The following is a 16,182-nucleotide window of genomic DNA, read 5'->3' as shown; positions in this document are numbered from 1 at the left end:
CGGCCGAGCGCTGTGAGCGGCCAGTGTCTCCTCCCACACCGCTGAGCCTCCTATCGCAGTCCGGCAGGGCGGTGTGTGGGCGGAGACAAGCCGCGCTGTCACAGGAGGCAGAGCTCTCCTCCCTACACCGCTCAATCAGCCTCCTGTGACAGTGTGTCAGAGAGGAGAGCAAGGTACAAACACTCAGTGATCACTGATCGCTGAGTGTTAGTAGATAATTGAGGACATGGTATGTTAACTATATCCTCAATTATGAATGAATGGGAGTGATCTACATCACCTCCTGTTCATTCATAGTTGTGGTTATAGTAAACACACAATGTTCTCAAGTTATCAATGAACAGGAACACTCATAGAGGATTCCTGTTCATTGATAACAGGGGATACAGAAAAAGAGATTGAGGACTTTGTGCCCTCAATCTCTTTTTCTATTTTAAAAGGGAAATATCAGGGTCTGTTTAGACCCCTAATATTTCCCCGAAGCCCCTAAAGGTAAAGTAAAAAATAAAAATATTTAATAAAAAATGAATTAATAAATAAAAAAAGTAAAAGTTTATTAAAAAAAAATTAATAATAAATTTGAAAAAATAAAAAACATTTTCGGTCTGAAAATTTCTTTTTTATTTCGGTTTTAAAATTTCTATTTCGGTGCACCTCTATAAATTTTCCTTTTACACTGCGCACAGCCCTTGTGAATAATCTATTATAGGCACAAAGCCTATAATAGTTCTACTGGTGATCACTGGCAATCAGACTATAATGGCAAAATAGCTGTCAAAATCTACAGAACACTGCATGGGGTGACAACAATATCCACAATCGAGGAACAGTATGGAACCTTAACCCTAGCTGCTTTAGTACAAAACTGGCAAATGTGTGAAATTAAAAATTCAGTAACGAATCCAAAAATACTTGGTAGATTCTTTCTTTTTTTTTTCTTTTACATATGATTTTTTTGTAATCTTCCAGTCAGTAGGTAGAGCTCTGGCCTCCTTTTCACTTGGTTTGCTATTCCATCCTTGCTAAAGAAGCCGTTATTTACCGAACCTCAGTAGCTCAAGCTGATTGAGTCAGAGGCATGTCATCTCTTAGATGGTTCAGTCCACAGTTCCATCATCTACATCTAGTAAAAAATCCCACAAATACAACTTTAAAAACTTACAAACTTAGAAAATTAAATTGACCCGAAACAATTGCTCTATAAATATTTAAAGTTGCTGGAAAGACATTTTATATTATTTCATTCTAAATTATATGGATTTTATTCATTTTCCAGTTGTTAATGTTAGTAACACAATTGCCAAACTTTACTCCAGCAACATTTCAGTCTGATCCTAAGCATTATGAACCAGTTTCACATGGGATGTCTTCAGTGAAATTTAAACCGTCTATTGGCTTTGTCAAATTGTAGCAAAGCGTATGTTTTTTGTGCTCATAGTTTGTGCAGCTAATATGTGTTTCAAGCACATCCATATGATAGACTGATAACCATTTTTATTCTTGATTCCGACAACTGTTTTTACTTTCCTTAACACTTCTGTACCTTTGAAGTCTTCCAGCTTTCCCAGCAGATAACACAAAATATTATCTACTTTGTGCCACGTAACACTGATGTTGAACAGGTAAGCCCTAATATTTACAATTCTGAAATATTGTCTCTATATCCATGTGCGCCTGCTCAGAACACAACTGGGGATAATGTATGTTTGTTACATGTATACATGAGTTCATAGAAGTATGTTTATTTGGCTTTTGCACACATTCTCCATTATTGTGAGGTCTATTTGGCACCATAGGATACAGCTGTGTGATTGTGGCACAGGTGTTATACTTTCCTTCCTTAGGTCTCCAAAGCTTTACAAAATAACCATTGGTTATGCTGAAGTATCATAAAACAGCGCTTTACAGTATAAGGAGGGCATTACAATACATTCAATACAAGATGCTTAGGAGGGCCCTGCCCATGGGAGCTTACAATCTAAAAGGGCAAGTAATACAAGAGGTGATAACTGTGTGGGAATGAGTTGTTTGAGAACGTGACGGTTGAGTGGTTAGTTTGAGGCGGGATAGGCTTCCCCGAAGAGATGAGTTTTCAGGAATCACCTAAAGGTAGACAGAGAAGAAGAAGAAAGCCAGCCAGGTTGGGGTAGGCAGTTCAGAGGATGGGAGAGACTCTAGAGAAGTCCTGGAGACAAGCATGGGAGGAGTTGATGAGGGAGCTAGAGAGCAGAAGGAATTGAGAGGATGGTTAGGGTGATTCTTTGAGATGAGGTTGGACATATAGCCAGGGGCAGAGTTGTGGATGGCTTTGAAAGTGGTTGTTAATATTTTTAAACGTTTTTTTGGGTGATTGGAAGCCAGCTGAGGGATTGGCAGAGGGGGATTGCAGACACTGAGCGGGTGGATGAGTCTAGCAGCAGCATTCATGATAGACTGAAGGGGGGAGGAGCCTGTGTAGAGGTAAGCCAATGAGGAGGAAATTGTAATAGTCGAGACGAGAGATAACAAGTGAGTGGATGAGCAGCTTTGCGGTTTCATCAGTGAGGAAGGGGCGTATTTTGGAGATGTTACAAAGGTGAAGGCGGCAGGATTTGGATAGTGATTGGATGTGGGGCTGAAAGGTGAGGTCAGAGTCCAGGATTACACTTTGGCATTGGGGGCGGGAGAAACAGTTGTGCTATCAATCACAATGGAAAATTTGGTGGGAGGTGCATGTGCGAGAGGAGAGGAAATAACATGAGCTCAGTTTTTGAAAGACTGAGCTTTAAGAAGTGTTGTGACATCCAGACCGATATGTAAAATTTCATCATTAGTAGGCGTGCTTTGCAAATGGAGATATAGAGAGAATAGAAGTTTCACACCCCAGTATATCTCCTATGCGATATGTAAAATGTGTTTTTCAGTATGTTTGACATCATGCCTTCATGTATACAGAATTTTTAAGCAAATAGTTTTTCATGAATCTTTCTTACATGGAGATCATGTCAGTAACAGCTCCTTGTTGCAGACTGACAACACTAAGCCACAGCCTCACAACTGGCAGCAGTGTTGTCAGCCTGCCATGTGAGCTCCAACAAACTGCTGGGCTGCCTATCTGAAGGAACTGATAGGCAGCCCAGTGAAAGGAGTGCACACGGCAGGCTGACAACCCCTTTGCTAATTGCGAGGCAGAAGCCAGCAACCCTTATACTGCTGCCTGATATGCAACCCAACAGCCAGCAAGGGGAGTGTACATGACCGGCTCATTGTGAGGCAGAAGCCAGCAACCCTTATACTGCTGCCTGATATGCAACCCAACAGCCAGCAAGGGGAGTGTACATGACCGGCTCATTGTCAGGCAGAAGCCAGCAACCCTTATACTGCTGCCTGATATGCAACCCAACAGCCAGCAAGGGGAGTGTACATGACTGGCTCATTGTCAGGCAGGGGCCAGCAACGCTTATACTGCTGCCTGATATGCAACCCAACAGCCAGCAAGGGGAGTGTACATGACTGGCTCATTGTCAGGCAGAGGCCAGCAACCCCTACACAGAGTTGCCAGCTCTAACCTGCACCAATGTTTCCTATTTGTATGAGCTTGCTTAATTTTATCTCCTAATATCTTGCTGGACTCCATTTTTAATAACTAAAACATGTTTCGTCCACCTAGAAGATTCCTTATAATGTGGTATAACATTTTTTGGGGAATCCATCTACAGGACAGTGACACTTTGTCCTTGGTAGGAGGTGAAGTTGCTACTACAGGGAATGTCTTGACTAGAATCTTCAAGGATACAAGCTTAGAGAGACACTAGAATTCAATGCACCAGTGCCAAACCATTACTGAAATATCAGTTTGAGATGGACTGCTTCTTTCATGCCTTTGTGTAGTACAGATTGTGTGTAATGTGTTACTTCTTTAGAATTTTTGTTATGACTTGAGATTATGGGACAGAGTCTCTTGTTTCTCTCTATGTCTAAAGCCAAGTGATAATAACAATGGGGAACATGGCCAACATCAAAGACAGTGAATGTTACATTATGTCTGTGGAACAAAAGCTGAGATACACAGCATATCTGGATTTATTATGTTGTCACTGAATGAGTGCTCCTACCAGTCATGGATAACAGTGAAAATAGTGATAGTGGGAAAGGTTAGACCTTTGGTCAGGTTTTGATTACTGACCCTATTAGAGTGATTTTCCTTGCACTTCCTGTCCTCGGAGGCGCATCAGGAAGTGACTGCTCTCCAGAACAAGTGCTGTTCCACTGATATCTATAACATAACAAGTGCAGTTACAATGATGTCTATAACATAACAAGTGCTGCTCCATGGATGTCCATAACATTTTGGATTTTCTCTCATTGGCCTCTAGAACATGTATGGAATTCCAGCTTATACCATGTGTTATCAGAACAACCACTTTACAATATACTATATATGTTGTTAAAGTGAACCTGTCCGGTAATTATAATAACATAATGTCCCTGCAAATAGGTTCCTTAAAGTGGAACTCCAGGAACATTTTTACTAGGTTTGGATACAATAAAGAAGAATTTAGAACCTTTGCCAGGGTTTTAATGCCGTGTTCTCGTTTGGGAGATTCTTTATTACTGTGTGTGCTGATGATCGTTTCAGCCAGAACAGAGTGACGAGGAATCTAAATTTACAGTCAAAGTACAAAACTCCATTATTATGTTAATAATTTTGATGGCTCATATTTTTTTAGCCCGTCAATACTACCGCATATAGGTATTCTGTACACCCTAATGACAGAACAGCAGGTCAAAGAGTAAGACTGTTCACACTAGGCCGCCCGCTAAAATACTCAGGTGGTTTGATATTTTTTATTTTTTTTTTAAACTTTATTTGGAGTATACAAACGGTACTCTCCATACAGGCCCCCCGCACACAAGTGAAGTGACCTGCGGTACAACACTGCGTTGTTTAGTTTCTCACCATATACAGTGTGAACAAGCCCATAAGGTTGTTACAGTTTTGTATTTCCTGTTTTCTGGTGACCCATAAAGCTGATGGAACATGTTGTCAGTGACTTGTATTGTGAAAGCCGGAGAGCATGAAAAGACGTTCATGATGTGGTCTATAATATGCAAAACCAAATGGTTTCATTTTTTATCACAGCTGTATTAGTGCTTTCTTAGACTGGTTCATAAAATGTTAGGAGGCTGTGAGCATAGTATTCATCTTTGCACTTTGCAAAATGTGCTACAATAGATTACATTTACAAAGTATATAAGAATAGGAATGCGTGTGTCTAAACTGCTGGTGGTGGAGTTCTTAAGTGGACTTTTACCCCCTTTGGCTAAAAATCGCATCAGCATGCAGCTCTGCATGCTGATATGAAATCATACAACATTCATTAGTAAAACATATTTTCATTTTACTTCCAATGTCTTGTTTTTTTACTGCCTGGTTCTCTTTGGCAAAAGTGATGTAATGTTCCCAAGTGCTGCATCCTGGGAAGGTTACATCAGCAGAGCATTGCTGGGAAATCTCATCTGTAACCTTACAAGATGTCTGGGAAAGGCATTTTCCTCCCCTGAGATGATATGCATGGTCACATGTCCTAGTCACATGAGCCAGAGTTCCAGTAAGTAAAGGGAGATGGATCCATCTGCCCTTAGTAAAAATGGCCACTGTCTGAAGAACGGAGAGGAAAAGAAAAACAAGGTATGCAAAGAATAAAAAGCCTCTCCTAAATCCTGTTGTAAGCTGATCACACCCAGCATTTTTGAGTGGTGAGTGGAAAACACGTTCAATGTTATATATAACAGGCCAAAAGGGAGCAATTAAAAGAAGTTCATTGTTGTGGGTTTCTTGCACTTTAAGGAGGCATCTAGTTAGGTTTAGAAAAACAAATTCTGTTACTGGTTATGTGAATTTGTTTGTTTTTCTAACTACAGCTCTAGATGAACTTGTCCTTTAAAAGAGGGCGAGGATGTTAAAGTGCACCTTATTATTCATTAATGTTCACACTTTACATGAATGAATAGGGCACATACAGGCATTTCCAGATCACATTTTGTCAGATGATCACCAAATCACATTTATATATTGCAGTGATTTAAAAAAACTACTACTACTTAGTTTTTCTAACTGACCTAAGGCCTAGACAAACATTACAGGGTCTTTTTCCAAGCAGAAGCGTTGTGGCTGATTTATGTCCTTGATGCTGCTAAGGGTTTCCTGTTTTCAGTTAGACAGACACTGTCTTGTAGACGTGCAGTGAGGTGAGAAATCAGCAAAACGCAACCAGGAAGCAGGGCCTGCATTTGTAATTGGCATATATGACCATCCCTAAGTCTATTTATAATAACTAATACATGAATATAACGTAAATAAGGAGGTGAGTTGTATATATTACTTCATTAAGTGCAATGGGTTCTTAAAGTTTAGAAAGCTAGAAACACAAAGCGCCGCTCACCCCTATCATGCGTCCTTGTAATCCACATTTTGTGCACAGGTAACCCTCTTCTGGAGTGATAGGCTCAAAAACTGTAGAACCAAGATGCGATGATCTTCTAAAGAAATTCCAGCTTTATTCCACTTGCACCCTGTGTGGTGTGCTGTTTTAGTAGGGTTGGTGTTAGATCCCAACCAGCTATGACTTAGACCAAGTAAAGCAGAAACGCGTCAGTGGATGCTCTTCGTATAGATGCAAGTGGAATAAAGTTTTAATTTCTTTGGAAGATCATGGTGTGCTGGTTCTACAATTGTTGTACGTCACAAGTGTAGCTCCACCTTTGAGAAAAACCAATCCCCTCTCGGTGATCAGTGAGCATTCCAATACTTGTAACAAACTTTGCTGCAGATTTTGACATTTTTCTATTTAAGCTATTTGTTTCCCCATGTCCTTTCCAACCTGGTTCCTAAATGGGAGAGTCTGGGTTCATTATACCCACCCGGTGCACTTTCAGTGTTCTAATGAGGAATGTTGCAATGTCTGTGTCCCTTTAGAAGTAGTTGTCCTGTAGAGAATATCTCGCGAAAAATGAAATTCCTGTTGCAGGGGATTCCTTAAATCTTGTATTTTAGTGCAGATGTCTGAGAAAATCAGCCAGGCAATCGCAGAAGCAGGAAATTACATTTATGGGGGCATTCCATACACCGACGGTGTTCAGGACGCCTCCAGGTTGCCATTTTGCATTGAATTTTTTTTTTCACAGTGTTAGAAATTTACAGCAAATTTATTAATGTTAAATTACCAGATAGCTTGTGTGGAATTCTCCTTTAACAAGCAGGCTCCATCCACTGCTATCAGATGAGATGAGTGAACCAATACCTCAATCATAATAGCAACATGCAAAGTATGGTTGATGGTGTTGGAAATGCAACAGCACATACTGACATTCTGATGTGTGCTGATATGTCTTTTGAGCTGTAGATGGCACTGTAGTGCAATGTTTGTCTCTCTATATGTATGCTTTACTTTGATACACAGGACGTTTTCCTATATACAATATGTTTCCTTTATAATGCTGTATTCTGATGTAATGTTCTTATAAGCAAGTATAACTTAAAGGAGAACTATGACATGAGTGATTTCCACTCACCTCATAGTTCTAAGACGACCTGTGACAATGAGACTGTCACAGGTCGGCTCAGTAGATCGGGAGGTGAGAGAACACATACCGGGTTCCCCCACCTCTCGATCCTGTCACGGCTCTCTGCCGTGACAGGGGGAGGGGCTGGATTCCCCTCTCCCCGCTCCGATCTGCCAGCGCTGACTGGCGGAACGGACGGGGAAGGGGGCGGGTACAGCTGGCTCTGCCTCTAGATAGGCAGAGCCAGCTGTCACTCACGCAGCTGGGCCGATCCCGTCATCTAAGTCGGGATCCGCTCCAGGTGCGGCGTCTCAGTATACTGCGAGCTGTAGCTCGCGGTATACTGAGCTTAGGGTAACGGGAGGACGCTAGTTTGTGTCCTCCCGTTGCCCCAAGGAGAACTATGGGGAAAAGCCCTGACCCCATAGTTCTCCTTTAATTCAGCATTTCTCAAGATCTCATTGCTGCCTTTAAACACATAACCAAATGTATCTCAGGGAATATTTGTTGTTCAGTATCAGTGTTCCCACAATCTGCATATATTGTCATCTTTTTTTTTTTTATGTACATCCTCCGTTATATAAAGTTACTGCGACCATTAAGAAAATCACCAAAATGTACAGAGTCGCCTAAATCTAACATGTGACCCCTTAAAGGAAATCACTTACATTTCAGCCAAACCTGGGGTGTCTCCTGTCCCTTCCCCTTCTTTGGTCTGATGAGCCTCGACCATGGAGAAGAATCTACTTTATAGTAACAAAAAATTAGATGTTTATTATGTTTGACATTTATTATAAATCTGTAAATATTTACCAACAATCACAAGCAAATGTAGAATGTGAAAAGCAGCTGCTTTTAGCATACCACCCACAGCTAGTAACTGTGACTAACACGACTTGCACAGCCAGGCTGGGTTATATATAGTAAAGGTGTGTGACACCAAGCATACAGTCCCTGCTATGTTGTATGGATAGAAAGCACATCATTCATGTATAGTAACGCGTTCCCACTATAACTTTTTTTCTAAACCGATAATTTAAGGTATACAGTGAACACTTTGTTAGAGGTTGCTTAATAAAATATAGGTGCTGACAGTCCTTGTAGCTATCCTAGATGATATGCAGTGTTTAGATGTGTCTGCAGTCCATACTAAGAAAGGTTATCGTGAGAGTTTTTGTAGGTGTTACTGGCAGACTAAAATATAATGTATAGAATTGTAGGAGGTTTTAGAAAAAGTAGAAAACACGTGTTTTATGAAACATTGGTATTCACAGTATAAATGATTTGGGTCAACGCTCTCTAACTCGAATTACATCTTGACTGAGGTTATAGAAGAACTCTAGAATGGGTTTTAAAGTAGTATTAAACGCTAAAACTTTTTTTACTATTGAATAAAGATCAAACAAATATACATTGCCCAGTAAAGTATTCCTTTAAACTTTTGCCCAAACACTTACAATCATCATGTTTCACAACAGCTGACTCCAACTCTCCTAGCTCAGCTTCCTTGAACTTATTGTCTATTACAAGATCGCAAGGGGCAGCACAGTCTGCAGCAGATGTCCATCTACTAGGTTGGAGAAGGAAAGAGGAGCCACAATGGCTTGCCCTCCTGTGCCTGTGTGCTTTTGGAGACACAGATTACTAGCACACACAGGGGTGGATCCATAGAACCCTGCCAGGGAAAGGGGCCACCCTAAAACAGGATATTAGGACCAGTGCTAAGGGGACCAGCTGATTCTGCAGGAAACTAAAACTTTTAAACATCAAAAAGCAGCATCCATTGTACGTGATTTAATCAGAATTGAAAATAGCTTTAAACTCTTTGAATTTATATCACTTTAAGTTCCGTTTGAGTTAAGTATAAAGATGGATGTTAAACTTATAACTGCACCTGCGCCATGCAGAGATTCTCGGGTATTAAGCCAATAATTCAGTAAAGTTCTCGTTCCAGCATAAAATCATGTATAGGATTGCATTAATCAGCACACTTTCCGAAGCATAATTATTTTGTAATTGTTCAGTGTGCTGCTTGTACTTTTACACATAGATAAGAGTCTCAGTGAGAAGCTGAAAGGAATAAATTAAATGGAACAAGTGTAAGATAATGTTGATGTGAAGAAGAGGCAGGACATTTACAAAGCCCAGGCAAACAGCTGCAATTTATAACATTATGCTGTTTATTCATAAAACTGATATTCAGCTTCCTTTTGTAAATCTTCGTTTAAAACTCTACTCGTTATCTCTGTTGGAAGGAAAACATTCCACAGGAGTACTTACTGTCACAGCTAACACCAATATCCTAAAATTGTGTCTGCATAAAGAAATGACAGAGGAGAAGTCATCTGATTTTTAGACATTCTATGGAATCTGTTCCTAAAATGTGAGTTTTTTGAGTTTGTGAAGCGCAGTGCTATTTTTATTTTTCTTATTTTGGGTGTACTCGCCTATTAAGCACAGCTGCTGAGTATTATTTGATTCCTAGAGCAGTTTTTTTCTCTATTTAATTATATGGAATCTATCCCTGTATGCCTAACTTAGGAGACTGCAAAATAATATATTGCTTTATCTAATAAGTGTTATACGCTTAAAGAGGACCCGAACCCCCCAAACATTTGCTATGTTATAGGGCCTTGGTTCTCAACTGGTGGGTCGCGACCCTGTGTTCAGTGGGTCTCCGTGTGCCCTCCACTGTGCTAGGTGACAGGCTCCTCAGCCTTCCCCTAGCGCAGCACTGTCAGTTCTTGCACCAAGCAGCCATTCGACATATATGCTGCCCGGCTCCGAGTGTCAGCTTGAGGTAGGGTGGGATCCATCCATATGTACATTTGCTTACAGCTCCCTTGCATGTCCTGTAGAGGTGCCTGGACCGGTGTGATGTAACATTCTGGCTCTCAGCACCTCTACAGGGTGTGCAAGGGAGCTGTACAAGCAATGCACATATGGATGGAGCTCCATCACAGTACAGCAGCCAACACCGGAGCCCAGGCTAAGGATCCACTCCAGTTCTCGTAAGGTAGGGAGACTGGGTGGAGCTTAAAAAAAGAAACTATTTTTTTTGAGTGTGTGTGAGATTGTGTCTGGTTGTGTGTTTTGGAGGGCCCATTCAAACTAGTACAGTGTGTTAATCACACAGTCCCGTGCGATTAACACTCTGTACTTCACAATCGCACCTACCACGCATTTTGGTATGAGAAGTGCATTGTATTGCCATTCATTTGAATGGCACCCCAAATGCACCTCCCACTCACAGTTCTGTCGCCAGCATCGGAACGTGCAGTACCGCAATGCCGTGTGTTCCATTGCAGTACAACTTGGGTCACGACTTAATGACCAAGGACAAATGTGGGTCCTGAGGTTAACCACTATTATAGGTAATCTAGAAATGTAATTACGGCTTAGATGTACCCTAAAAAATATCTACCTTTTGTTTAAAATTCATCCTGAAAGATTGCAGTGTGTACATTCTGTTCCTTGAGCCTCATAGCTGTGTACCTTCTGTGTGAGATTATCTAATACACTGCTGCCTCTGACTGCAAGCCTCAAGGGATTTGATATCAGATTTGGAGATATCACTACAGTCCTGCTCTCTGTTCTCCTTGCTGGAGGGTAAGCTGCAGTGCAAGCATCTCCTTGTGTTTACTTCATTCTGTGGAGCCATGCCTTACCAGATATTAGGGGGGACGCTCTGACATGAAGTAGGAAAGCACTGTCCTCAACCAAGATGACTGCTACTACATAGACACAGTGTGGAACAAAACATAGTAGGTCAGCAGAAAAGATCATCTAAAGGGAGCCTATAGGCAGTACCCGTGACTAGTCCCTTGCCCTCTACTGGCCTTTTTTGGGGTACAGCTTCCACAGTACAGTATTATTTTGTATGCACCTCACAATAATTGCCTGCAAAAGTCATTATTCTAATCATTTTCATAATTATTTGACTTGAAATTGAGGTTCACATTCATCTTGTGTGCTGAACCCACCACCCCATGCCCAGTGTTATTCTTTGTGGTTGCACCCCTGGAGTGCCTTGTGTATTTTTGATACTATCAGACTGTGTGATGGAACATACTGTTTGGATGTTATTTTTTTAATTTTATTTCAAAATCTATATCCTGTTAAAAGCTTATCATGACTATAAAAAAAACATAAAGCTACAGGCAAAGTGACCTCTTAATTCATAGTGTAGAGTGGTTTGTTCTTGTAAAATGATACTTTATATATAGTTAAGAGCTATGATATGCTATATCTGTGTTTTAACAAGTAACACTTGCCTTCTTAACCCAGTATAAGCTCCAGTTTTAAGTCCGTTAGTGCTGCAATTCTTTTATTTCTTGAATGCTTTAATGTAGGCAATTGGGTTCATTTGATGATAGTATATAATGCAGGCTCCAAGTAATCATCCACTTGAAACTTCTTTCTTTCATTGTGTATCTGTTAACGGTTCATTATTGTTCTTGCCAAGTTTTATTAATGATTTCTAATGAACTGATGGCCTTTAGCCTCAAAAATATTGCTCCTGTCCATGAAATGTATCTTTTGTAAGTAAGCTAAGTAAGCAACATTTAAAGTGAAAGTTCAAGTAAACAGCCACAATATGCAGGAAAAATATATATTTCTCCTGATTTTCCTGCCCAAAGGACTTGCATCAGTCTCTTGATTCACACTCCCCTGCCGCATTACATGGCCGGACAGGTTTGCTATTTTATAATTGCTCTTGGGTCTTTGGACAGTAAATCAGGAGTGCTAAGACTTCTTTTCTAAAGACCATGTAGATCAGGGGTCTCAAACCTCTGGCCCTCCAGCTGTGGTGAAACTGCAAATCCCACGATGCATCTCTCTTTGGGAGTCATGTCTGTGGCTGTGAGAATCTTGCAATGCCTCATGGGATTTGTGGTTCCACCACAGCTGGAGGGCCGGAGGTTTGAGACCCCTGATGTAGATCATGCAAGAAGCCTTAATGTTAAACAAGGTAATCGAGGAGTCCTTATGACAGTGTTGTGTCACACAGGACCTGTGTTAACTGTATCGGTATGACATCAGTTTGAAATGCTTCTGAGATCATTTAGAATTCAGTGACAGGTCCGTTTAAACTGCAGTTGACATCCTGGCCTGCTTTAAGCTGCCCATACACCTGACGATTATCGTACGATAATCGCGGGTGATCCCGCGATCGTACGATAATCGTCAGGTGTATGGGCAGCGTGCGACCGCATATACTGTATGGTCGCACGACTTTCGTCTTACGAGCACGCTAGAAAACCCGGCAAAAATCGTACAATTTTCGGAGGGTTGATAGCGCGATCGCAAGACAAAATCCGCGCAGGCCGAGGTGCGCAGGCGCACATTGCTCGCTCACCATTGCAATCGTCTGAAAGCCCCCCTCAGCGGGGAGGACTTGCGATGATCGCAAGTACGGTCTGCCTGTCCAAGAAGGGCAGGTAATACGAAATTTTAATCACCTTACAACCATCACACAACGAAAGTCGTGTGATGGTTGTAAGGTGTATGGGCAGCTTAAATCAGACTTTGTATCGCCGATAGACTTGTATGGTAATGTAAAATCTGTTTGGCACACACTGAAGCCCATCAACATAGACCTTAAAAAGACTGGTTGTGCACAAGTACAAATCACTTTGGCAGAAACAAAGGTCACATACATGTGCTTCAGATGAGCATTTAGCTGTTTGTCTGGGGTTACGTTTTAATTGAAAGATTTTAAAAAGCTGTGATCGATGTTTGTTGTTTATTGCTCTTTTCATCAGCTGTTCCACTAACTTTTGCAGTTATCTGTTATTTCCGTCCTACTAGAAACAAAAAAGAGGAACTTATTTGTGTATTTAAATAGATCTGTACATTACAAAGAAACCTCCCAGCAGATATTTGGTGCATTGTCTGTCCCCCAGTAGGTTGCAGTATGGAAGTCTAGATTTAGAGATTGTTCATGTAGCCGTTCTCCATCATCCCAACAAGTTATACAGCACAGGAAGCTTACTGTACCTACCTTTCTGTAGGGCACAATAGTGATCTGCTTGTATATAGTAGTAGATTGCTTTGGCAATAACTAGGACTGAGATTCATTGGTATTAAAGGGAAGAAAGACAACTTTGAAATGATTGCCAAAGCCATCATATTGGCTTGCCTGAAAAATGTATTTATCTGTAAGTGTTGTAGGTGTTCATGCTCAAATGTAACTCTGCAGTTCTAATACATTTAATGTTGAAAAGTATACTCACAATCTTTTGAAAGTTTTTTGATAGACAAAACTAATGGACTTTCAAGGTGTATTAGAGTAGATAACCATCAACATATGTAAAATGTACAATATTTATTAGATCATTAAAAAAAAAGAAATCATTCCATAAAAACAAACAAAAAAAAAGAAATTTTCAAGTTAGATCCACAAAAATAAGCCAAGTACATGGCACCAACCGCTCAGTTGTCTTACAAAGTATATATAGTACAGCGTTCGAGAAGATTCCGCCAATCATAAAACTATAAGTATTTAACATATGAAGACAAGAAGAGCTTGGGGTAGTGCTGTATGCAAGTGAGACGTTTTGCAGCTTTTTAACTGCTTCTTCAGACTTTTTGTCCATTAGCGGTATCGCCTATACAATGAATATACCAGAAAGACCAAGTACCACCCCTATGATGTCACTATGAAATCATGTCCCACCATAATTCAAAAAAGAAAAAAAGAGATCATGCTGAAAAGCACGAACAAAAAAACATAAAACACCCTCATATGCTCAAATATAAACATACCTATTGTTGTTGTGTTTCAAATATATGTGAACGGAGGGGGGGAATGCTGCCCACGCTGTCAGTTGCAGAGGCGTCCCCCGTTCCCATGGTAGCAGGGCACTGTGGCTCTGTCTGTCTCCAAAGCAGGGGGATCAGAGCCTGTCACACATGCATAGACCGGGCAATCCGTTTCATCAGTTGCTAGGCAGAGGGCAGGTAAGCAAAGGTCCAGATCTCTGCTGCCTGTCTGCAAGGAACAGCATGGGGGAGAGATGAGGGAAACCAGGAGGAAGATGGGGGGAGGAAGGGATGAAACACTGATATTCCGCATTTCCAGGTAGGGAGCGAGCAGTATATGTTTTGCAGGCTCAAGGAGCAGCTGCCTTGGGCCCCACATCAATGACTGGGCCCAGGGTAACTGCCCCTTTTGCTCTGCAGTAAAGACGGCCCTGGAGAAGGATGCGGTGTATTTTATATATGTCTGTTGCTTTCCTTATTACCGGTATGTATCAACTTTTAAAAGTTGTATCTGTTACCTACAGTATCCCGTTTCATTAGGTCTGCTGGTAATGTAGGTCACAGTTACTAGTTAAACAAGAATATTTCCCACATGTTTTATGTACAGTTGACACAGCATTTCTAATGGCATTTCCTCTAGGGCACCATCAGTACTGCTAGAGCTTATATACTGTACATATTACAAGCAAAATAGGCAATAATAATTTAGAAAGTTGATCATCTCTCTGCACTGCGTTACTGTATGTTTATCAGAAAGGTGGAGCTAGTTTATTAGGGATGAAGTCACCCCTATGTGTTGTGCTAATGTATGCGTGCCACTCTGTGTTACTATACCATTTGTTTTGATTGGCACCCCAACACACAAGTACAGTAATGCTGAGCAATGTGTGCTGCAGTGTGTTGCATTGAAAATTTGTTTCTGTTCTGGTTTTGCTGAGTTGTGGTGCATTGGCAGCCCATTCAAAGTGAACACTGCAAGGGTCGAAAATAAAGGAGATATACTCACCTTGCAGCAGTGACTGCTCACCTCACTCCCACTCCACTCCGGCTGTGGTATGTCCCATTGGTAGCCTCACGTCTGATAGGCCTGTATTGGACCTTAAGCCTCCAGAGCCCAGGGAAGAGTAGGCTGCAGGGACCGGTCTAGCAGCCAGACAGGATCGAGGATGAGATGAGTATATTTCCTTAGAATCATTTCCCCGTAATAGAACCAGAGGGGGGTGGGGGGGTGGGGGGGGACTAAAATGTTTTCTGATTTGTTTTAGCAGAAAGTATTTGCAAGGTTATATAATGAAGCAGGTGACCTATGACACTCCCCCGCCAATACTTAGGCACTGCATAAGACACAAAGTAAATAAAGCTAAATGATAGGGAAATGTCAGCCTCCCATATACAACCCTGCACAGTGTAAATCAGTGCTAAATCTTTAAAACACTGCACCATTTATGTCCAGTTATGAATGGTTCTCTTTGTTTTTTCTGTATTGGTTCTAGGTGGCATCTCTGGCTGGCCCTGGTGGACAAGTGGAAATAGAACAGAATTTCCTGAACAAAAAACTGAAGACGTTGACTGTTTATTTTGGAGATTTAATTCGAAAACTAAATGCTTGAAGGTTTCTAGATGCTTGAAGGTTTTGTCCTCATCAGAAAAAAGGGGATTCTGTATCCTTGTTATATTTTCTTTTAATTGCTCTGTATTTAAACTGACAGTCTAAGATTGTATAGTAATGGGTTAAGAAAACAAACCAATTTGGGATCTTGTAACTCAAATCATTTTTGTATGAAAGCGGAACTCAAAGCTTTTGACGTACTTCAAAAATGAATGTAATCTTTTGGTTTACCTATACAAGTGTAAATGAGTGTGTGTTGTCTG

General features: G+C 41.0%; 1 protein-coding gene across 1 annotated transcript in view; it reads left to right on the top strand.

Moving 5' to 3' along the window:
- The window catches only part of TGS1 (trimethylguanosine synthase 1), a 39,199-nt gene extending 23,257 nt beyond the window's left edge, over positions 1-15,942 (top strand). The window contains exons 12-13 of the mRNA XM_018560115.1: positions 1,544-1,622; positions 15,804-15,942. Coding sequence (XP_018415617.1) covers positions 1,544-1,622; positions 15,804-15,920 — 196 coding nt within the window. The 3' untranslated portion in view covers positions 15,921-15,942. The remainder of the gene's footprint in view (positions 1-1,543; positions 1,623-15,803) is intronic.
- The last annotated feature ends 240 nt before the right edge of the window (positions 15,943-16,182 follow it).

The sequence above is a fragment of the Nanorana parkeri genome, unplaced genomic scaffold (assembly GCF_000935625.1).
Source record: "Nanorana parkeri isolate BGI_ZX_2015 unplaced genomic scaffold, ASM93562v1 scaffold433, whole genome shotgun sequence".
Taxonomy (NCBI): domain Eukaryota; kingdom Metazoa; phylum Chordata; class Amphibia; order Anura; family Dicroglossidae; genus Nanorana; species Nanorana parkeri.
This window is presented reverse-complemented; position numbering and strand designations above follow the sequence as displayed.